Raw genomic sequence first — 23791 nt, forward strand, 5'->3', positions numbered from 1 at the left:
CATATATATTAATTTTGATCAACTTAAAGAGAAATTAGATACCTTGCAACATTCTTCACAAGTATATAATGACAGTTAATAAATAAGCAACATAATTTAGTTAAAAAAAAAAAAGATTAAATGAAAGATAAATGTGATCTTGTGCAACAGACAGTGGAATAACTCGGTATAGACAGGGAATGAGTCCTGCGCATGCGCACTGAGCCACCCTCGTCTTGTTCTACGGCCACCCATTCCGCCGCCATTATTTGTTTTTCCTCCTTGACCATAGAGACAGAAGGCTAGAGCGCCGGAACATCTTTACAGCGCGTCACCATAGAGTGAAGTTACGGAGCTCTGACGTACGCGCCAGCAGAGTAAGAGTCGTCTGTGCGGCCTGTAACCCGGCAGCAGAGGAGAGAGCCCGGGCGGTGAGTTCAGGCAGTCGGGTGGGGTACACGGTTTATCTCCCCCAGCAGGACACGGCAGACACATATCGGCATGAGCGGCCACATCCAGATATTATGGAGCTTCATGTATGGAGCACTGCTGGGCTTCACATCAGCCATTGCTGCTGCCCTGGAGAGGAGCATGCTTAACAAGCTTCCTTATTCAATGTTACTCCCAGTGTATTCCCAATATAATCATCCATAAATATCACTGTGACTACGTATGGTATCAGCCACATAAATAAATGGGGTTTGAACAGACGGTATGTTCCTAGATTATAAATGAGTATGGGGCAGTGTACATGTTCAGTAGTTTTTTCACATATTGTATGTAGGTTGTGTACAATATATATATATATATATATATATATATATATATATATTTAAACTTTTTCAATAAAACACTGTTTTCAGGGATAGTTTTCTGTGTAGTGCTCATAACTGTGACCACTGTTTGAACCAATTTATTTTAATATTATCATGTGTGTTTTTTTTCCTTGTCTGTGAATCACAGGTCTGATACACCACCGTGTCTGGCACAAGACCACCTCCTGTTAACAATGCCAGCAGCTGTGGTGGATAATAGTCAAGTGATCTGTGAAGTATGGGCCATCAACCTGGAGGAGGAGATGCGTAAAATCAGGGAGCTTGTCCGTACATATGGATATATAGCAATGGTAAGGCCATAATGCTATCCTACAGTCACTAATTAGCAGTGGGTGCTGAGAGTGTCAGCTGCCACAATTAGTGCCACCCAATTCAGATCTGTAAGCTCTACAGTAGAAATATGTTGGAGGGGAAATTTTATCAAAGTGTTGACAGCACTTTTCTGTGTAGTTTTTGGTGCAACCCTTTTTATTTATTTATTTATTTATTTTTTAAACTAATGTTATTTGTCGCAATTGTATTATGAATATCTCTACCACTTATTTAATTTTTTTCGAGAGAAAAGTGGCAGAACTCTTCCACCACTATTTTGTAAAAACTGTCGGAAACTTACTATCAAAAAAAAGTAACTTTGATAAGTTCAACATTTAATTGTCACTTTTCAGAACACTGGTAAATATTCTCCTACTCGAATCATTGATTAATTGAACTAGCTGACTGCGATCTTATGCCAGTATTGATCTTTCCCAAACAGTACAGAAGCCTGTTACTATTTTGTGATGCATTATAGAATATTATTACTATTTTATGCCATGCCAGCATATTCAAGAAAATCCTTGGTCATATTTCTATTAAACTGTATATAATGTTAAATGTGACAAGATAAATGTTAAGTAGCAGCAATGCTACTATTCTGTATTAAAGCTAACCGTATCAGTGTTAAAGGGACAACTTAATGAAGTTGTTCTGGTAAGTCTAGCCTGTCCCTGCAGCCTTTTTGCTGTAAACACTGCCTTTTCATAGAAAAGACATTGCTGCCTAGGCAGTCACTTAGATTTCCACTATAGGTTCTTCTTGGGTCAGTTCTGCACAATGTGCAGCAGTGCCATTCAGCGTGGAGACGCTGAATTTTCCCCATAGCGATGCATTGATTCAACGTATCTCTGTGAGAAGATGCTGATTGGCCAGGGTGATGTTTGGTCCTGCCCCCTTGATAATCTCAGCCAATCAAATGCTTTTCTGATGGGTTGGCTGAGATCATCCATTCTGAGGATGTCAACCAAGGAGGCGAATCGGGGGCGGGACCACTGCTGGCACATGGAATTAAGGTACGTTTCCTTACCTTGCAAGGGGGGGAGGTAAGCCACTCATAACACTATATGGTTTAACATGTTTGTGTTTCTGACCCTTTAGTGTTCCTTTATTATAAAATTGTCAGAGCAGTAGACTTCTCCCCCAGAATTTCCCATGTTCAATCTAAGATTAACTGTTTGATGTAGCCTGTTATTGGCTTATTGACCATCCGCCTTCTGACCAGTTGTTGGTGAGGATATCAATCATGGCTGGTGAGAGTGCTTAGTGGGCTAATGCATCATCAGTAGAATCTGACCCTTGTGGGTCACAGGTTAAAATCCCTTCCGGGTTGACTCAGCCCTTCCGAGGTAGGTAAAATGAGTACCATTAAATTGGGTAATGGTTAAATTCCCTGGATGTTGGGCAAAAGTAACATCCCCAGGACTTACTTGCAAACCAGAGTAATCTGAATGTACCTTTCCTGGTTAAATACTATATTATTATGACAACACTATAAAAATAGAACCATAATCTGTTTTAGTCTGCAGCCCTCATTGTAATGGAAATTGCAAAATGTGAACAGTTTTTTGCTTTCTAGAAACATCGCTATTTACAGTAGCAATGCTACAAGAACATTGTCTGTGTCCCAAAATCATTTCAATAAAGGAACACTCTAAGCACCCATATAACATGAGCTTAATTTTTTTTTTTTTTGTATATATAATTCCCCCTGCAAGGTTATCTCTCAAGATTAAAAGGTTTCCAGCAAATGATTGGCAATAAGTGAAACGCTGCATATGCAGACTTCAGGTACCATGAAAGTACTGATGCTTCGAGTAACCCCTTTTAGTTAAATTGTTTATGCAGCATTGGCCACACTTCCATTGGCTGTGACCTACACACTTCCTGAAACAGAAGTTAGATTTGTAGGCTTCTGAATTTTTTTTATTTATTTTTTTTTATTGAGAAGTTCTTCTATCCTGCTCTGTTAATGGCCTGCTTGAATCTACAGCAGCCTCCAGTGTATTTTTAAAGTTCAACTAATATGTTAAAAGAACCTAAAGTAATCTGTGCTGTAAGGTCAATTTGAAAATAAACATAGAATTACAGGTAAAGCTCTACTGAAAAATGGGTAATAAGTGTGTGGTTTATAAGGTACAGGGTGCTCTCAAAGGAAGAGAATCTGTTCCCATACCAGATATATACATGTAATAAAAAAAAAATCACAAGGCACACTCTATGGTGTGCCTTGGGATCATTTCTTATTTTTCAATTTGAAAATAAAACCTTCTTTTTCCCCATTAAGGCTTTGTGAGTCACAAGTGGGGATGCGTATCTAGGCCTGCATAAACAAAGTGATTTAAAGATAAAGTGATTTTTGTGCTTGAATTGTCCATTTAGCTGGACACTTATTTACTTTGTCTAATAGAGACAAATGATTGAATTTCACTCTACTCAAGTATGACCACTCATGTTCAGTACACATCCACATTGCAATAACTATTTTATTTATATACATATTCTAAGCATTGTACAGTTACTGACCTTCTGTTGATTTAAAAAAAAAAAACAGCATACAGGGGATAATTCAATCAAACCTAGATGCAAGGAGTCCAATGCTAACTGACTTACTTTACATGCCAAGTCCTTTACCGGTGACTGCTTTGGAGTCGAAAGTCCACTGCATAGGAATACAATCTGGTTCCTGCAGCTCCTGGAATGCTGATGAGCATGCGCTGATATCTCCATTTATTAAAGTGTTACTCCAACCAAAACCAGTATTTTAAGAAAACGTTGTTTTTGGTTAGAGTAACCCTCTCTATCCAGGCCCACCAACTTAAAATTAATAAAACTAAAAAACTGTTCTGTTCAAGTGCCAAGGCCATGTTCCCCCCTCAGCCCAATCCTCCTCCACTTACGTTACTCCCTTGCTGCTTACGAGGATAGCTCGGAATGATTTGTTGTTGCATAGACAGTGCTGACGACAGATGTCCAATATGCATATAATATTAACTAGACCAGAACTCTTGCAAGTCCTCTTCTGCAACTCCGCAAGAACATTTGAGACTATTGCTTTAGTGTAAAACACCAGCTTTTAAATGGGCTTGCATACTGGAAGCACTGCAGTTTTAGAGCAACCAAGCATTAAGAAAGCTTAATTTAGACCATTTTTCTTCAATGTTAGCTCTTGCCTTCAATTTTATCTAGAGCTACCAAAAGAGAATGCAATTGAATACCGGATTAGATATGTAATTTTAGAGTTACACTGCTGAGTGTGCAGTGCCAGTCTCTATGGCACAGAGCCACTACATTACGCTGTAGTGGTTTTGGGGCCTTTAGTGTCCCTTTTAAGAGTATGTGTTGATTAGACAGTCATATTTATAGTTACTCCAAGTACCGTGACAACTTCATTGCTTTGAGTGGTCATGATGCTTGAAATCTGCATATGCAGTGTTTTCCTTTGAAATACAGCGAATATTCCCTTGGCTGTCAGCATCACTAACCAGCCCAGAGCACAGTTCCAAGGTTGGCTCATGTCAAATTCTGGGCAAAATTGGCATCTGATGCACACACAGCTTCTCTTCCGTGCTGCCCTGTCCTCCCCTCAATCCATCTTCCCTGCACTCCCTCTCCTGTCCAGGGGGATCAACGGCAAGCTGGGGATGTCAGGCTTCAGGGAGAACCAGGACTTGGCAATTTAATTGATGTGAGTTTATTTTAATAGGGAGGTTGTGAACCTACTCTGAAAGGATTACTTTAACCAAAGCCAATGTTTTATGATAACACTGGTTTCTGGTTGAAGTAACCCTTTAAGGTCATAATAGCTGAAGTATATTAACTGTAGTTGCATGTATTCCCTAATTCAATGGAGACTTATTTTAACACTTCAAAGGTATTTTAAGTATTTTATTGCAATTTATATTGCTATTAAAATGCCTACTGATATAGTTTTACAATTGAGAGAAGGCAATTCCCTGAATTATTTATATCCAAATTTGCATCATTGACAGTCCTCAAGCAAAATAATTTATTTCCATTGCATGTACAGATATAGATTAATACAAGAGGTTGTACTCACCTGGACATGCATACATTATAGGGTTCTGGGGTCAATTCATTTAAGATCCAGTGCACTCAGTCACTAAATAGCAATTTTAAGTCTCAAAATCACCTCACCTAGGCAAAAAATAATGGTGGCTTAGTTACAGTATATGATCATACATTGCATAAGCCTGCCATAACATCAATGTACCCAATTCTTGGCAGGTCCTACTTTAACACCCTAATAACTGCTCTTATGAGATGAATCCACTTACTTGGGACATTTATTATTTATTATTTTTCCTGGGACTCTCTGCAAGTCAATGTTAAATAGGGCCTTTGAATGAGGCACCTGTGGCAGGGAGGGGTGAAAAACCGGGGAATTTATATCTATATCCAAGAGGCTGCACTCGCCTGAACATGCATACATTATAGGGTGTTGCTGGGGCCAATTCATGCAATCTCATAACTTGTACATTGCCACTTGCAACATTTTCACCCTGTTTTTTCTGTTTCATACCTCTCACAGATTGGAAGTGTACATTTCTTATTTGACTTATAAAGCGTTGCGTTGGTTCGGTTCTGTATAGTGGCATATTCAAAAGAACACTGCTCATTTGTAGCATTGTAAAAATATATTTTTTTTTCTAAGTTGTTGAAATATGAAATAATTGTAAGTTTTATTTATATATCTATAGGATACAGAGTTTCCTGGGGTTGTTGTAAGGCCGATTGGAGAGTTTCGAAGCACTATAGACTACCAGTACCAGCTGCTACGTTGTAATGTAGACTTACTAAAGATAATTCAGCTGGGACTCACTTTCATGAATGAGAAGGGGGAGTACCCACCTGGGACCAACACATGGCAGTTCAACTTTAAATTTAACCTCACGTAAGTGTGTTTCCCCAACCCCATAATAATGTTATAATGATCTGTATACCAAAATGTAAAATTTAAAACAAAGAACATAAAAGGCCAAAAGCTACCAAAAACAGTTGGAGTTTAACCCTCTGTAAATAAAAATAATCAATGAAAAGAGAGCCAAACAACCACCTATATAATATAGACATTAAAATATAGTTTATATTAAGGTCTGTTGAGCATCTCGTGATGCCAAGATGTGTCCGGCTTAAGAAAAATGTTTTGGTTAGAAATAGATTGAGGAAAAGGAAGACAGAGTAGGGAAGAGGAAGCGATTGGAAAAAGGTACGGTAAGTATAACATAACAGTACCACTTTTAGCTAAAATTGTTCAAATGATTAACGGGATACTTTAAGCCCCAGTTTGTAATATTATTAGCTGTTACTTAATAAACAAAATGTTTGAGAATTCCATTGAAATCAAAAAGGGTTATTCAGCCAATTAACATGTTATGCAATAACTCTTAATTTCATATACGGTTGGTCCCGTTAGACATATAGGCAGGCACCAGGAAAAAAAATTACTTATTTTTGCCAGAAATATTCTCTTGCTTAAAACAATCGTTAACCCTTCCTATAAATGCTGCCATTCCCAAAGTTACCTCAGTTATTTCTTGTCCCGCTGACGGAACGGACAGGTAACCCTTTTTTGTCTTTTTCCTATGCTGGTGATGCACATGGGTTGTTTCTTGGAGTAGTCAGTCTGATAGCTCCTTGGAAAGCGAGATGCGCAGGATGCTATCTCTAAACTATGGCTCCGTTCATGGACGACAGATACTGCATCTAAATCGGCATTGTGCAAATTAACTTTTGAAAGAAGTAAGCGGTTTGGTGATTCTTTAGAAGAGCTCATAAAACAAATGTTCAAAACCAGGAAGGCTCTGCTCCAAGAGAAGAGATATCTGTGGAAAAGAAGACTCCAATCTCAAAACCAAACATCCTTTCCATATCAGGACCATGCTCGCAATTTCGATAAATAAAAAGGGACACAACGTTCCATAACAAGCAGATCAACAGACAAGATAATGGGAGCTTTTGATGTCAGAAAAGTAGGAAGAAGGCTGCAATTGTTTAAGCATCCGTGGATTTTAAGCACAATAGCAGACTGGTACAAATTCATGTGTTTGCAAAGACCTGTGCCAAAATTCCTGGTTTCTTTTTACCCATCTCCATTCAAAACAGATGCGCTTCTATCAGAATCCCTGATACTGTTAAGAAAAGGAGTTCTCAAAAAGGTCCCAATGGAACATGAGTTCTAAGGGGTATACTCAAGTCTGTTTTTGGTTCCAAAATAATAATTTTCATTTCATCCTGTACTAGATATAAAATGGGGTGAACAGTTGCATTCAATACCAAAGTTTTTATATAGAGACCATTCTTTGTGTCACCCACATGCTACAAAAAGGCTTTATGGCGACTCTGGATTCGAAGGATGCCCATTTACACATGTCAATGGTAGACTCGTAAGGTGCTCTAGGCTGTCGTCTTGTGATGCACCCATCCTTTTTTTCTCAACCCTGCAAGGTATCTTGTCTAGCACTAGAAAGTTCATCCCACTTGTATTGCCACTATATTAAGGAAAAAATAATTTACGTTACGGTTAGTCAAATTTCTGCTTTTCAGTTTATAACTACATTCTTTCTTTTATTAAATAGCTGTTGAGTCTATTGACCACTCACACGCACTCTTTGTATAACCAAATAATTGTTTAATTTATGAAAGAAATGTATCACCACCTAAAGGGCCAATCTTTTAGGACAGTGTAGAGATTTTTTTCCCCCCTTCTCTAAGGCTCAAAGTAGTAGTAAATGATGAGTGGAAAGTACAAATTCTCTAAATGTTTGACAATTAAAGGACCACTATAGTGCACTGAAAACAAACTTGTTTTCCTGGCACTGTAGGGCCCTGAGGGTGCACCCACCCTCATGGCCCCCCTCCCGCCGGGCTGAAGCTGGAGGAAGGGGTTAAACACTTGCCTTTCTCCAGCGCAAGAGCCGCGCATTCAGGCAGTCCATAGGAAAGCATTCCCAATGCTTTCCTATGGATGCTGGCATCTACTCACTATGAAAATCAGTGAGAAGCACCTCTAGTGGCTGTCAGACAGCCACTAGAGGCTGGATTAACCCATATGTAAACATAGCAGGCAGGGTTAACCCTAGAGGGACCTGGCACACAGACCACTTCATTAACCCCTTAAGGACACATGACATGTGTGACATGTCATAATTCCCTTTTATTCCAGAAGTTTGGTCCTTAAGGGGTTAAGCTGAAGTGGTCTGGGTGCCTATAGTGGTCCTTTAAGCTGTTGGCATCTAGTCAATAAGCCCACGGGGCAAACGTGTACTAGAATACAATTTGTCTTGATTTAAAAAATGGTTACCATTTTATTTGTAAGCATATTATTGAATAAAATGGAACATGATGCATATGGATGTACAATGATGATACTTCATTGAATGGCATTTTCCTAATTTCCGGTTACTGCCATTCACTGGGTATTTTAATAGCATTTTTATGTCTGATCTTTTCTCCGTCAATGCTTTGCAGAGAGGATATGTATTCCCAGGATTCAATTGATCTTTTGGCAAACTCTGGCCTTCAATTCCAGAAACACGAAGAAGAAGGCATAGACACATTGACGTTTGCTGAGCTCCTAATGACCTCTGGCGTAGTACTTTGTGATAATGTGAAGTGGCTTTCTTTTCACAGGTGAGAGAACTTATTGTGGCAAGTTTTCTGTTTTAACATATAAAGCAAGCTTATAGATTGAGTGGAATGTACACCATTGCATGTTTTAGCCCTAAATACTTGAGCTTGAAAAGTAGCTGCGTTTTTAGTTTTCTAATTTGTTTAAATACTTTTTTTTTTTTTTTTATGGAATCATTAAAACATGTTAACAATATAATGACCCTAAAATGTTACAATATTGTATAAACAGAAATAAAACTGGGGAATAATGATACAAAGTAATCTGGAATTGTATGTATAATAAAATATCTTCATCAGATTATTATGGTCCAAAATTTTATAAATGTGTGATACCTTAAATATATGTAACCGGTCAAGTTGGATTCTAAGTGTAAATTATTCTTCTATTGTTACCTAAAATTAGCAATTTTCTGTTGTATTCTCTGCACTTCTATGTTTAATAAATAACCACATTCTAAGTAATGAGAAGTGAAGAAAAAATTTAGCACAGCCAATAATGTTTGGTTAACTATTTTATGCTAACATTTCTAAAGTAACCGTTCCTCTTTATTCTAATTGGGTTCTCGAGCCCTCACTAAGCAGGATATATTCTTTGTGTTAAAAGTACAAGACATTGAAACTTAACAGCAAGCTGACACGATTAGTTGTATTTAAAAGTGGCAGATTTTGAAAACAGTAAAGAGACACATAAGGCTCTGAAATGTGTTTGCTGTGGAATCTGATATTTAAACATGTCACACTATTGTACATAACCTTAAATTGACACTAATCACTCACAACACTTCATCTCAGTGAAGTGCTCAGGGTGCTGTGGCCTGAGTCCTTTTAATACTGTACTCTAGTTTTTGAACTCTACAAAACTGCAATGATTGCATTGCAGAGTTAAAGGGACACTATAGGCACCCAGACCACTTCATCTCAAAGAGGTGTTCTGAGTGCAGTGACCCAGTCCCCTAAATCTGCAATGTAAAAAATTACCGTTTTAGAGAAATGTTAAGACAGCCTCTTGTCTCCCATACATGTAAGATGATGCTGGACGTTCTCACACCGTGCATGAGGACATCCAGCAGCTTCAAAAACCCTAATTAGGTTCCTGTATCACGGTGACTTTGCGGGAGGAAGAGCTGGAATCGGGTTAGGAAATAGTTTTTTTTTTTTTCCCTTTCTTGGGCGAGCGCAGAGGGACACTGTGGTGTTAGGGATACAGTTTTATGTTCCTAACACTAGTTGGTATTAATTTAAGTCCAACTCTGGCAGTCTTTACAGGTGCTTTTGCTGCACTAACAGAGTAAGAGTTGGTCACATGACTCCCCCTTCTTCGGAAAGCATTGTTATACTGCTTTTCTATGGGGAAGCAACAATGCATGTGGCACTCGCCACACATATGCATTAGGTCTATGAGTAGCAGTGGATTGGACCATCGCAAGACTTATAGGTAAGTGGGGTGGGACCTGTGTAGAGCTTAGGGTCAGAGGCACTATAGCGTTAGAAATAGTTTTAAGTATTACTTTAAAGTCATTACTGCAGGAGCATTTATGCCGTTATGATTTCCTTTCATTTCTCCTAATTCTTTTTTTTTTTTTTTTAATGTACATTTCAAAAAAGACAGTTGCAACAGTTTAAGACAACCAAATTTGTGACACATACAGCACTTTGTTTTGTTCTAAAGCTCATTTATAAATTCCAGAAATTCCACTATATAACTGAAGATTATTGTTATGTTAGAGTAATGGTAATTAACTGAAAATGTTGTAATTGGTTACTTATACAATAAACTTTATAACAGTGGCTACGACTTTGGCTACATGGTGAAACTCCTGACAGACTCTCGGTTACCAGAGGAGGAGCATGAGTTTTTCCACATCTTAAATCTATTTTTCCCATCAATTTATGATGTCAAGTATCTCATGAAGAGCTGCAAAAACCTAAAGGTGTGTGTGCCCCCCTCCTTTCTCCCATGTAAAACTTGTAAACATTATTAGTACTATTTAATTAAACATTAAAATGGAATGATTACCGTAATAGAACAGGAAGTGAGCCATGTTCTCCTGTTGGTAGTAGGAGAGCTGCAGTATTCCATAAACACCTATAGCACAGAGGTTTATGGATCAGTACAGCAGCTACTGTAACTTCCAGATTACGTGGAGAATAACTGTAAAGGTCTGTACAGCAGCTTGATCGTAGGGTTAATGCTTTCCATGAGAAGCCATGCATGGGGTAACACAGTACACTCTCTCATAGATAGAGGGAGAGATGTATTTAGGTTGCTTTTCCACTACGTTTCATGTTGGAAGAAGAATAGTTGTATGGTGCAAATGCTTTGCAGCTTCTTCAGAAATCATGCTTGTAGCTTACATGCTTATTGAATGCATCATGGGTGTGCGGTTCTTTTAAGTACAAACATGCTTCATTCCTTCAATTTCTAACTTTCCATATCTATCTACTCTGTAAAAGTAGGCAGTGGTTTTTAGAGGGTTTTTTTCCCCTCTATAACTTGGCCAATAGTTATTTCATATATCAGATATTTTGATCATTCCTCCAACAATGCCGTTTCTCATCAACTAATAAAAGCCAATGCAACTAGTAAGCCAACTGCATGAAGGGAATTGTTTTAATGCACAAATTGCTCATGTGTGAAAGGAAAACAAAATGTAAAGCTGCTTAACCATTTCTTCAAAAATGTTCAAATATTTTTTCATGTTAATAGTAACAAAGGTAAAATTGGCTTGTCTTTTGGAAGTGCTACAGATGACTTGGTACCTGGTCTCTTTGTGTAGATAGATGACTAGTCTATTTGCATCATAAGGGCACGTGCCTGGAAAGTGTCATACATGCACACACATGATCAAACAGATGTTGAGCATGCATGAACGCTCTTAAAGCATCATGGGACTGGACTCTTATTCTTGTATATCGTAATTCCTTTGGGGGGGAAAGCCTTGTATCTCAACCAGATTGCATTTTTACTTGCTCTTCATTTGGTCTACTATGCAGGGAGGTTTGCAGGAGGTTGCTGACCAGCTGGACCTGCAAAGGATTGGTAGACAGCATCAGGCTGGGTCTGACTCATTACTGACAGGCATGGCTTTTTTCCGGATGAAAGAGGTGAGTGTTTACTGGCTTTCTATTGGTAATAGTTAGACATGCACAGAAATAAAGATATGTACAACCAAACCTACACCACTAAAAAAAAAGTGCAAAACAAAAATTACTTAAAATTAATTATGTTTAGCTTTCCTCAGATCACCTCCAAGGTGGTGTTTTTTTTTTTTTTGTTTTTTTTTTTGGTAAAACAATGAATAAACAAAAGCACTTTAAATACAGCTGATATGATTCTAAAAACAAGCAAAACAGTGTGATATTGTTTAAACTTGGAATAATCTTGCAATAATATAGAACACTCACAAACTGTCAGGGTCTTACCTGAGGTGGGAGTCCGGTAGGCAGAGATTTGTGCTCACACTTCCAGATAAACACAGTCCAAAGTGATAAGGTTAGAAATCACCAGGACTGTAAATCTGTGCACAGGGGCTGTGCATGAAAGGTGCTCCAATTTGCAGTACAGACCAGGACACAAGCAGAAGGATTGTCGAGGATAAGCCAAAGTCAGAGGATACTAGAGGTCAGGATAAACAAGGAGGGAAGTCAAGGTCAGGAGCCAGGGTCAATCTGGAGAACAAATTTGAGGAGCCAAAACAGGAACAACACACAATGACCAGAATCAAAGAACTGACCATGTTCTCGTGGAGAGGCAGGTTTAAATACCTTGCTAATGAGCCATCTACCTTAGGTGGAGATAAAGAGATAGGAGCAGCCACAAGTAAAGTCCAGCCCCCTAATGCTGCAGACAAGGCAGGATAGGACATCCGGCAGAAACATGAACTGAAGTGTGGCTCAGAGGAAAGACAGCAGGGCTAAGGCAGCAAGAGTCCAGAGTTCAAATCCCCTTTTTGGCATTGTGAAATGGCCACACCTGGCCATCTGGATGTCACGGTGAGAACCGTGAAACAAACTTGCCGAATTTCAAGCGCTCCAAAGGTCCCTTTTTTGAAGGTGGTGGGGAGGGAGGGGGCTATAGCCTCCTTAGGGTCAACACTCTGTTCTGTACTGATCCCTGAGGAAGTTTCTTTATAGGCACAAAACGCATAGGACCTGCCTGACAACCCTGGCGGAAAGTATAGGGAATTTTAATTTGCTAGCACTATATTTAACCCTATAACTTTCCAGGACACCATAAAACCTGTACATGGGGGGTAATGTTTTACTCGGGAGACATATTTGTGTTTGTGTTGTGTTTCAAAACCGTAAAATGTATTACAACGATGATATCGTCAGTGAAAGTGAAGTTTTTTGCATTTTTCACACACAAACAGCACTTACACTGACAACTATATTGCTGTAATACTTTTTACTGTTTTGAAACACAAATATTTGTGTTCAGCAAAGTCTCCTGAGTACAACAGTACCCCTCATGTACAAGTTTTATGGTGTTTTCAAAAGAAAGGCTTGCATTTCAGTTTTTTCACATTGAAATTCGCCAGATTGGTTACGTTGCCTTTGAGACCGTATGGTAGCCCAGGAATAAGAATTGCCCCATAATGGCATACCATTTGCAAAAGTAGACAACCCAAGGTATTGCAAAATTGGGTATGTTCAGTCTTTTTTAGTAGCCACTTAGTCACAAACACTGGCCAAATGAGTTTTTTTGCATTTTTCACACACAAACAAATATTAACGTTAACTTTGGCTAGTGTTTGTGACCAAGTGGCTACTAAAAAAGACTGGACATACCCCATTTGCAATACCTTGGGTTGTCTATTATTGCAAATGGTATGCCGTCATGGGGGTAATTCTCATTCCTGGGCTACCATACAGTCTCAAATGCAACGTAACCAATCTGGCGAATTTCAATGTGAAAAAACTGAAAAGTGTAACATGCTATTTTTGACCCTGTAACTTCCCAAAACACCATAAAACCTGTACATAGGGGTTACTGTTTTACACGTGAGACATCGCTGAATACAAATGTGTATTTTATTGCAGTAAAAGCAAACTGTATTGACATTCACAGTTAAAATAGTTCATAGAACTAAGAAAATTTAAAAAAATATTTTCTCTCATTTTTTTCATATTCTATTCATATTAACCCCTTAAGACCGCAGCCAAATGTACATGTTGTGAACAAAACAAAATGTAAACAAAACCTGGCATTTGCGCTATATGTCTGTCCAACCGTAATTCACCTCTTTCATATTAAATGCATCCCCCCCTTATTATATATAATTTTATTCAGGGGAAACAGGGCTTTCATTTAATATCAAATATTTAGCTATGAAACATAATTTAATGTGAAAAAAATGGGAGAAAATAATTTTTTTTTATTTTTTTAGTTCTACATGACATTTTAACTGTCAATGTCATAATACTGTTTGCTTTTACTGCAATAAAATACACATATTTGTATTCAGCAAAGTCTCACGTGTAAAACAGTACCCCCTATGTACAGGTTTTATGGTGTTTTGGGAAGTTACAGGGTCAAATATAGCGTGTTACATTTGAAATTGAAATTCGCCAGATTGGTTACGTTGCCTTTGAGACTGTATAGTAGCCCAGGAAATAAATTTACATCCATAATGGGATACCATTTGCAATAGTAGACGACCCAAGGTATTGCAAATGGGGTATGTCCAGTCTTTTTTAGTAGCCATTTGGTCACAAACACTGGCCAAAGTTAGCGTTAGTATTTGTTTGTGTGTGAAAAATGCAAAAAACGCCAATTTTGGCCAGTGTTTGTGACTAAGTGGCTACTAAAAAAGACTGGACATACCCCATTTGCAATACCTTGGGTTGTCTACTTTTGCAAATAGTATGCCATCATAGGGGTAATTTTCATTCTTGGGCTACCATAGGGTCATAAAGGCAACGTAAGCAATCTGGCGAATTTTAATGTGAAAAAAATGAAACACAAGCCTTCTATTTGACGCTGTAATTTTTGAAAACACCATAAAACCTGTACATGAGGGGTACTGTTGTACTCGGGAGACTTCGCTGAACACAAATATTTGTGTTTCAAAACAGTAAAAAGTATTGCAGCAATAATATCGTCCGTGTAAGTGCTGTTTGTGCGTGAAAAATGCAAAAAACTTCACTTTTACTGGCGATATCATCGTTGTAATACATTTTACTGTTTTGAAACACTAATATTTGTGTTCAGCGAAGTCTCCCGAGTAAAACAGTACCCCCCTGTACAGGTTTTATGGTGTCTTGGAAAGTTATAAGGTTAAATATAGTGCTCGCAAATTAAATTCCCTATACTTTCGGCATGGGTTGTCAGGCAGGTCCCGCTAATTGTAATTAATTAGGATACCTAATTATGTAAAATTATTACATAAATATATGTGTAGAATTAATATATGTGTGTGTATATGTATGTATGTATGTATATATATATGTGTGTATATATATATTCGTTCTACGTGTATTTTGATGTAAATATATATATTATCACAATACAGTTAGAACGAAATAAAACACATCTATATATTTTTTAATTTATTTTTAATTATTTTTTTATTTTTTACGTATTTACGTATTTACATATTTTTTTATATTATATATAAATATATATATAACAATTATATATTTAATCAGTATCAGTCTACATGTAATTTGATATTAATATATATATATATATATATATATATATATTAATATTAAAATACACCTAGACTGTGTGTGTGTGTGTGTGTGTGTGTGTGTATATATATATATATATATATATATATATATATATATATATATATATATATATATATATATATATATAATTTTTTTACACTTCTTTTAATTTGATTTTCAGCCAGCAGGGGGACTAATTGTCATTACAGTTGGTCCCCCTGCTGGCAGTGCACCAGGCAGCTATCCCGGCCATGTGATTGTGAGGTCCTCGCAAGGACCTCACTCTCACATGGCCTGGGGGGGGGATGGGCTGAAGAGGACGGAGGTGCCGCGGGGGGCTCCCTGGGAGTCCCCCCAACCGCGATCGCCGGCGACCGGGTAAGTTAAAAAAAAAAAAAAAAAAAAAGAGCGGAGGGCGTACTATTACGTCCTGCGGCGTTTAGAGCCGCTTTAAAAAGGACGTAATAGTACGCCCTGCGGTCTTAATGGGTTAAATAATGTTCCATACCTAAATATTTGATGTTAAATGAAAGCCCTGTTCCCCTGAATAAAATGATAGATATAGATATATATCTATATCTCAATCTCTATCAAGTGTGGGTGCATTTAATATGAAAGAGGTAAATTATTGTTGAACAGACATATAGTAAAATTCTGTGGTTTGTTTAAATTTTTTTGGATCACAACTTGTACATTTGGCTGCGGTCTTAAGGGGTTAAATGATGATCATCTCATGATTTTGCTTTCTTGAATTAGTTATTTTTTGAAGATCATATCGATGACGCCAAGTACTGTGGACGACTTTATGGACTGGGAACAGGGGTGGCACCAAAATCTAATGAGGAGGCAGAGGAGAAAATGAGCATTATGTCTCTTATCAACAATGGACAGCAATGAAATAGCTTCCTTCCATCTTCATGAACTCCAGTGACCAGGCAATGAATTATATCCCCAAAGTATAATACTGGGATTTTGTTGATTTTTCCTTTTAGACCTAAAGTTATAATAGTGGATCTAATCTTCATTGCATTACTGAAACCAGCAGCAAAGGGGGAAAAAATGAACATTTGGGGTGTATATACTGCTTCTTTTTGTTTTGTTCAGCAAGTTATTACATTTTGTTTTATATATAATTTTTTTTTAACTGTAAAATTAAATGTCCGCATCTTAAAGAAATAGATCCACCAAACAATGATCAGATATGCATTTTTTTTTTTACTTCCACAGATTACCATTGATGTGTGCTCAAGAAATCATACTAAGCTTTCATTTTCTAGAACTCAAACTGTGCAGCGATTTTTTAAGAATGTCAGGTTAGGTATTTTGAGTGCTGTGCCCATGCCAATTCCAGATTATACTGTGGATTTTGAACTGCCATGATATAAGGCAAATGTTTTGTCCTCCTATCTATGGATTTAACATAAAGCACCTTTTAAGATTGCAGGTCACGCAAAGCAGTAGTAGTAGTTATTGAGTGTGAATTGGAACAGTCATTTGAGCCTTTGGAGTTAGAAGGACCATAAAAGTCAGAAGTAATTGTTATAACTTGCAGATTCTCACTGCAACAAAATGGTATCTTTTTTTTTTTCCTTGATGGGTATATTGCAGACTTTGTATGGATTTTTGTTGTTGTGGAGGAGGGGCTGTTTTGTTCTCTGGAAATAAATATTAGAAGAGGGAGATTCCAACTCCCAGCATAAATGGACAGTACACAACTAAGCAGCTAGCCTTTTTAAAGCCTGTAGTTTTACACATGATTTGGAGTTCTCTACACATGCACTTTGAAACATTATGTGCCAAGTTCAAAATGTTATTGTTTACGTTACCTGTTTATATGTTACTTTACTGTTTCAAACACCCATGTTTTCTACTAGCTATGGATTAGATCATGGATTGTTGATTTTGGCTCACAATGACTTGTCTCCGCATCTACAAGAGTCATTCAATGCATACGGAGTTTAAAGAAATGGTTCTAGAACAGTGGGCCACATTTTGGTAGAGATGCGGATATGAAATCTGTAGTTAAGCACCACATTATTATTCCTTCAATTAGTTTGGTAACTTAAGACAAGATTCTTTAAAATGTCCTCTTTGAGTGGAAAAAACCTGCTACAGTATTTTTGCTGTTGGTGGTTTTCTCTGTTTAAAAAAAATAATGCAGATCTTATTGCGAGGAACAAAATTTTGATATATTTTTTTTCCCCCTCATTTATGTAACCAGTTTTGCAAAGTTGTCAGGAATTGCATGTTTTATAGGGGGCACAGGCAAACCCTGTTCACAGTTGTCATTTTAAGTACTAAAAATCCCAAACTTTTCAAACTATTTTATCCAGATTGTAAGTTTATATTATAATTCTTTTTAAATGTCCTCTGTGACAATGAAATGTGAACAAACACTGCCCTATCCAAGCTAAAAAAAAAAAAAAAAAAAGAATTTTCAATTTTGTTAATGATAAAAACAATTGCTGAAAGCATTGGAAAAAGAAGAAAATGACAGTCATGCAGTTTTACCTGACGAATTTTGTAATCTATACTTCATTGTTGTAAGCTGGAGTTGGCAATGCGTGTAAATATTATTTATGTTTTTAAATTTGTAAAATAAAGAATTTTTTTTTATCAACAGAATTACGCATTACATTTCTATATCTCACCTTGTTTTACTCTGGTGTTAAAGCACCAACCTGTTTTTAAAGAAAGAAAAAAGTAATTGACCAAGTTGCAGACAGATGGTCTCTGAAAATGACCTGCATCCTTCTGGGTCTATTAGTGATCCAATTACATGAACAGTTAAATCCTATGAATGCTCAGTACATACAGAGTACGTACAGAATACAGGTACCAATGTTATGCTCCTTCTTATACTTGCTGTGCACTGATAACCTGCTTTGACCATCATCCCTTCACTATATTATGAAATTATTCTAAAGCAGATGAGGTCTCTGGCATGTGATTTACCGATCGCAAGGTAAGAGATGAGAACATCTCAAACTACTATTTTATTAGTAGTAATTAGCATACTTTAATACAGCCTAATTAAATATACAAATTATGAAAAATATAGTTTTCATGTTTTACTGTAAGACATTTTACGCATTTTAGCCCCTTGCTGCATCATTCAATTTGTTCATATTTTTCATTAAATTAAAAAATTGATTACACAGATTGTCCTTACACACCACCTTAATAAGGTGTTTTGAATATATACCAACATCTTGCCTAAAAATCCAGTTTAGTCAAGATTGTTGTTAAAGAGCAACAGTCACTTCCCTGGATTTTTAATGTTAACTTATCATATTTAGTTTTATTTATATTTATTTGTGAGCTGTGCAAAAAGTAGAAATTCACACCTGTTTTTCTCCATCATGTCTTCCTGACCATCATTGTCCTGTGCAACTGGTAGAGTTCTTCAGTAAAGTTCAAATGACCTTTACTGAATGTGGCAAATCCATCGGTGTAGTATATAGACCATAAAGACTGCAAACTGCAGACACAGTTTACAGTGTTTAATAATTTCTGGATTTTGCAGAGCAGGTTCCGTATCAGCCTGAATTTCGTCTTGATTTTAGGTGGTCTAAGAGCGGTTGAACAACTGCTTGTGTTCCGGGAGTGCAACTAGCCTTCAGCACAAAAGTGCAGATTACTTGGTATGAAACACTGCACATACATGCATGCGCCTACCACCATGATCACTGAAGTCAGCACCCAGATTTTTTTATTTTTTTATTTGACATTTTGACATTGATACAGCAATAGAACGTAATAAATCGGTGTGTAAACATTAAACATACAAACCTAAATCAAAATTGATGACCTTTAAAGGACCACTATAGGCACCCAGACCACTTCAGCTTAATGAAGTGGTCTGGGTGCCAGGTCCAGCTAAGTTTAACCCTTTTTGCTGTAAACATAGCAGTTTCAGAGAAACTGCTATGTTTACCAATGGGTTAATCCAGCCTCTAGTGGCTGTCTCGTTGACAGCCGCTAGAGGCACTTCCGCACTTCTCATGGTGATTTTTCACAGTGAGACGACGCCAGCCTCCATAGAAAAGCATTGAGAATGCTTTCCTATGGACTGGCTGAATGCGCGCGGCTATTGCCGTGCATGCGCATTCAGCCAGGGACGTCAGAAGAGTGAGGAGAGTCCCGGCGCTGGAGAAAAGGTAAGGGATTAACCCCTTCCTCCCCCTTCAGTGCCTTGGGAGTGGGACCCTAAGGGTGGGGGCACCCTCAGGGCACTATAGTGCCAGGAAAACGAGTATGCTTCCCATAGCATCGTATGATGGTAATAATGATTAAATAAGTAGCTAACAGGGGAATATGTATTGCATTGTGCAAAACATTAATATGTTAGCTATGTATGTAAGTTTAAAGCCAACGAAATTCACAGGTTGAGTCCTATCAAACTTAAACTTACACACCCACAATCTGTGCAATATTCTTATGCTATTGTATTTTTTAGGCTAATTTAAAATTAAAAAAAATAAGAATTAGCTGTCTGATTGTAGTTGAGTAACTATAAACTTATTCAATGATTATGAAATACCAGATCTTATTATAAGGAAGCATGTTGGGTTTTCATTAAGTATGATTCCTAAGCTTCTCTCCAAAACATTTTTTCCCCCTCTTTCTCCTTGCTGCAATTAATGTGTTTATTTCAGATTTATACACAATTGAGCAGTTAAAGTGGATTCATTCAGCCTATTCCTAGTTATTACTGTTAAAGTGGTTATGATTATGTGACACATTAAATATTTAGTTGAGTTTTTTTTTTTTTTTTTTTTTTAAACATTAAAATGTTGTAGCTGGTAAATTTCAGGGATGAACTGGATTTGCACTCCTGCACAGGAAAAAAAACAATTTCAGCTATATTTCCCCAATATGCTTCTAATTTAGGACAGGACCACCAGATGTGTAACATGGTGCCAGAATGTATATGACATCTTTAACGTGAATCTGAAGCATCGGGTTTTCCCACGGGCAAGACGTACTGGCACCATGTACCACATGTACAGTATTTTCCTAGTGAGTTCAATGTGCGTAGCGTAATCGGTTTATGGCCTTTAAGTATGTCACCCCAGATATCGTCAGTAAATGCAAATACTTAATTAATTTCCCCAAGCCGGTATAAATGATCGCTTTTTGCAGTTAGCATACATATATTCAGATGAATACAATATAGATATAATTTTCTTGGGAGGCATAAAACCCCCCAAAATTTTTTTTCAAAATCTCATCTGTTGCTCATTTACAGTAGAGGCATTTTTAGAAAATCTTTTTGTAGATAAGACTAGGCGTGACAAACTTGTTTGGCATCTAGGAGCCAGCAAGAAAAGTTAGGAGCCAGTCACATTTTCAACGAGAAAATGCAATTCTTAAAGGGACACTATAGTCACCAGAACCACTACAGCTGGATGTAGTTGTTCTGGTGTTTATAGCCTGTCCCTGCAGGGGTTTCAGTGTAAACACTGCCTTTTCTGCTTAGTAACACCTCTAGTGACAGTTACTCAGACGGCCATTAGAGAGTCCTGGGCCACTGCTGCACCGTGTGCAGCACCCAGGTTCCGTGTCTCCAATCTCTGCATGGAAGCACTGAATGTTCCTCATAGAGATTACTTAATTTAATGCATCTCTATGAGGAGATGCGGATTGGTACATTTGCTGCGCATGCACAAAATGCTCCCAATGCTTTCCAAAGGGAAAGCATTGGCTTAGCGGACATCAAGATTGATAATCTCAGCTATGGCAAAACTAGCACGGCATTGGAAAATGGGGGGAAAAATGGGAGTAAAAACACTTCATGCGATTTGAGGGGGCAGGTACGTAAAAGCACATACACACTCATACAGGCTTTCACGCCCAAACTCTGACAGACAGACAGACAGACAGACACACACACTCACTCACTCTCACACTGTCTCACACACACCTAAATTTTTGTTTTAATTGAAACCCACTCAGCCTTCCTACCTTTTGGAGAGCTGAATGGGTCTTTCCTGGGGTCCAGTGGGGCTGCTCTCTTTTTGTGTGCGAAGTAGCAATACTCTGCCTGTAGCTACTGTCTGCTCCCTCGCTCTCTGTAATGATACCGATCTGGAATGACATCATATTCCGGCTCCCGGCATCATAAGACAGTGTGAGAGAGCAGCTGCAGGCAAAGTTCTGCTCCCTCGCACACCGCCAACAATATTTCCTGTGACAGCCGCCGTTAGCACTAACTAAAGAGCTGGCCAATCCCAGACGCCAGGTTGAAATTTTTTAGTCGCCATGGCGACCTGGCGCCTGGGATTTGTCGAGCCCTGAGCTAAGATTTCCTTTGGATATGAGTATTGAGCTATATATGCTATGCCATATGTGGCGGACCGCTGGGTACCTACGCCAATCGTGCTTTGTAGTGCTCACAGAGTACCAAAAGCACCGCACCGGACACCATAACCACTGTAGCTCCCTTAGCCGCTGCAGCTTGGCTGGGATCTTGCCGTCCCCACAAAATTCATATCCCCTGATAGCCCCGATCTGGGTGACCAACATATCCAAAAATCACCTAGATTGGTTAAGGGGTTCGAGTTTTTCATGGAAGTCAATTATTTGATCGACGGCACACATGATCCTACGCACAAAACAGTTCCATGAAATCAGTGCTAGTGGTCGGTCAACTTCGGTAACATAAAAACGAAAGAATTACCAAATGTAGTCTATATTTGAACCATGGAGCTTGTTCCCATCATCCAGACTAATGATTCCACTGAACAGTGTTCTAGGATCTACCGAACGCACGCGATGATGGAAGTCCAGCGGTGCTCGGGAGTTTGTGTCCTATTTTAGTTCCATGAACACTGCTGCCTGCGTTCATGCGAACAAGATGGCTGCAACCTCGTGGCCGTTCATACAAATTGCGGCCACCCAGATGAACAATTGGAACACTGCTGTTCGTCATGAGGTGATGACAGGGCTTAAGAAGCTCTCTGGTGGTCCATAGTTTGTGCGTCTGTTCGGTTACCAAACAGCATGGAGAAATGGCATGAACAGTCTTTTAACAGGCTTTTTGCATGGCCCATAGTCTTTGGGCAGGAGGCTAACTAGCAGGCCCCTCCAGGAACATGTGTCAGAGGCATTTCAGCCACACAACTCCGCCCCACAAGGGAAGACTTCCAGTCGGTACTTGAGTTAGTCAAGCAGCCCACTCAAAAGCAATTGTCTGACCTGGTAGCCTCCTGTGCCATGCTCTGCCCTGTCTGTCCCAGGTTGCTGTGTGGTTATCCATCACCCCCGGTCTCTCCGTTGCTCCCAGTCGTGGAGCGGTCTGGGCTTAGTGGGCAGAGGCCAACGGCACTGTCCTTTAGCCAGCGCTTTCCCTGTGCTGGCCTGTTGGTAGTTAGGACTTGGACCAAGGCAAAGGGGAGGGCAGAGGCCAACTGCGCTCTGCCTGGATGCCAGCACTTCTGCTGTGGTGACCTGTGAGTAGTCAAGCTCTGGAACAAAGGGACAGGTAGGGCAAAAGTCAGCTGCGCTCTGCCCTGATGCCAGCTCTTCTGCTGAGATGTGGTCAGTGCATACTGCCGTCCCATCCACTACACCCAGGACCCAGTTGGGAATCCACTGTTGAGAAGAGGAATTGACCACTTTCTCCCCCTGGTATTCCCGCTCAGGCTGTTGGGGATCTGGGACGGCTGCCCAGCATCCATGTAGGGCTGGTGCAGAGACCTCGGTCCCATCTGCACCGGTCAACTGGATGTCCTTCTAGGACCAGTCTATAAGGGCCCCTGTTTCTGGAACTGGTAGTGAAGCAGGGGGTGCCGCATCCAGGTACCAAGTCAGCCGCCCAGCTTCCATGCTCTGCAGGCACAGAGACCACGGTCCCATCTGCACCCTCCATTCCAGGGGTCCTGCCTCCTGAGGACAGGCACTGCCGCTGGGGAGCAAGACCGATTGTCTCTGCTCCCTGCAGGATACACGGCCGCTGAGGAGGGGGACCGGTCGTCTCTACTCCCAGCAAATCCAGCTGTGGTTGGGGAGGGGTGGGGGGGGGGAGGATCGGTTGTCTCCTCTCCCTGCACGGTACCTTGTTGCTGAACTAAGCTGAACAGGTGTTATTAACTCTGCTTAATGAGGTTGTTCAGGTGAGAACTATAGCTCCCTGCAGCCTCTCATGTTAACACTGTATTTTCTGAGAAAATACAGTGTTTACATTGAAAGCTAGGAACATCTCCAGTTGCAGTCACTCAGAGCGAACCAGAGGGACTTCGGAGTTGATGGAGGCATAATATGCCTCCATCCACTCAGATCTGCTGTCAGCAGAGCACAGGGCAGCACTGTGCACAGCATTAGGAATGTGC

The 23791-nt window shown here is 39.1% G+C and overlaps 1 protein-coding gene across 1 annotated transcript; it reads left to right on the forward strand.

The window, feature by feature from the left end:
- Positions 1–274: 274 nt before the first annotated feature.
- On the forward strand, positions 275–17614 carry CNOT8 (CCR4-NOT transcription complex subunit 8). Its single transcript, XM_063447843.1, has 7 exons — positions 275–410; positions 943–1105; positions 5849–6042; positions 8619–8780; positions 10567–10711; positions 11775–11885; positions 16215–17614. The coding sequence occupies exons 2-7, from the start codon at positions 989–991 to the stop codon at positions 16353–16355; spliced, it is 870 nt and encodes a 289-aa protein (XP_063303913.1). The 5' UTR covers positions 275–410; positions 943–988; the 3' UTR covers positions 16356–17614.
- The last annotated feature ends 6177 nt before the right edge of the window (positions 17615–23791 follow it).

This window comes from Pelobates fuscus, chromosome 3 (assembly GCF_036172605.1).
Source record: "Pelobates fuscus isolate aPelFus1 chromosome 3, aPelFus1.pri, whole genome shotgun sequence".
In the NCBI taxonomy this organism is placed as follows: Eukaryota; Metazoa; Chordata; class Amphibia; order Anura; family Pelobatidae; genus Pelobates; species Pelobates fuscus.

Bases quoted from the DNA above. Each gene is read 5' to 3' on its own strand.
- CNOT8 (XM_063447843.1), top strand. From the start codon at position 989: ATGCCAGCAGCTGTGGTGGATAATAGTCAAGTGATCTGTGAAGTATGG. The intron at 1,106-5,848 runs GTAAGGCCATAA...ATATATCTATAG, and splicing joins CATATGGATATATAGCAATG to GATACAGAGTTTCCTGGGGT. The intron at 6,043-8,618 runs GTAAGTGTGTTT...AATGCTTTGCAG, and splicing joins AACTTTAAATTTAACCTCAC to AGAGGATATGTATTCCCAGG.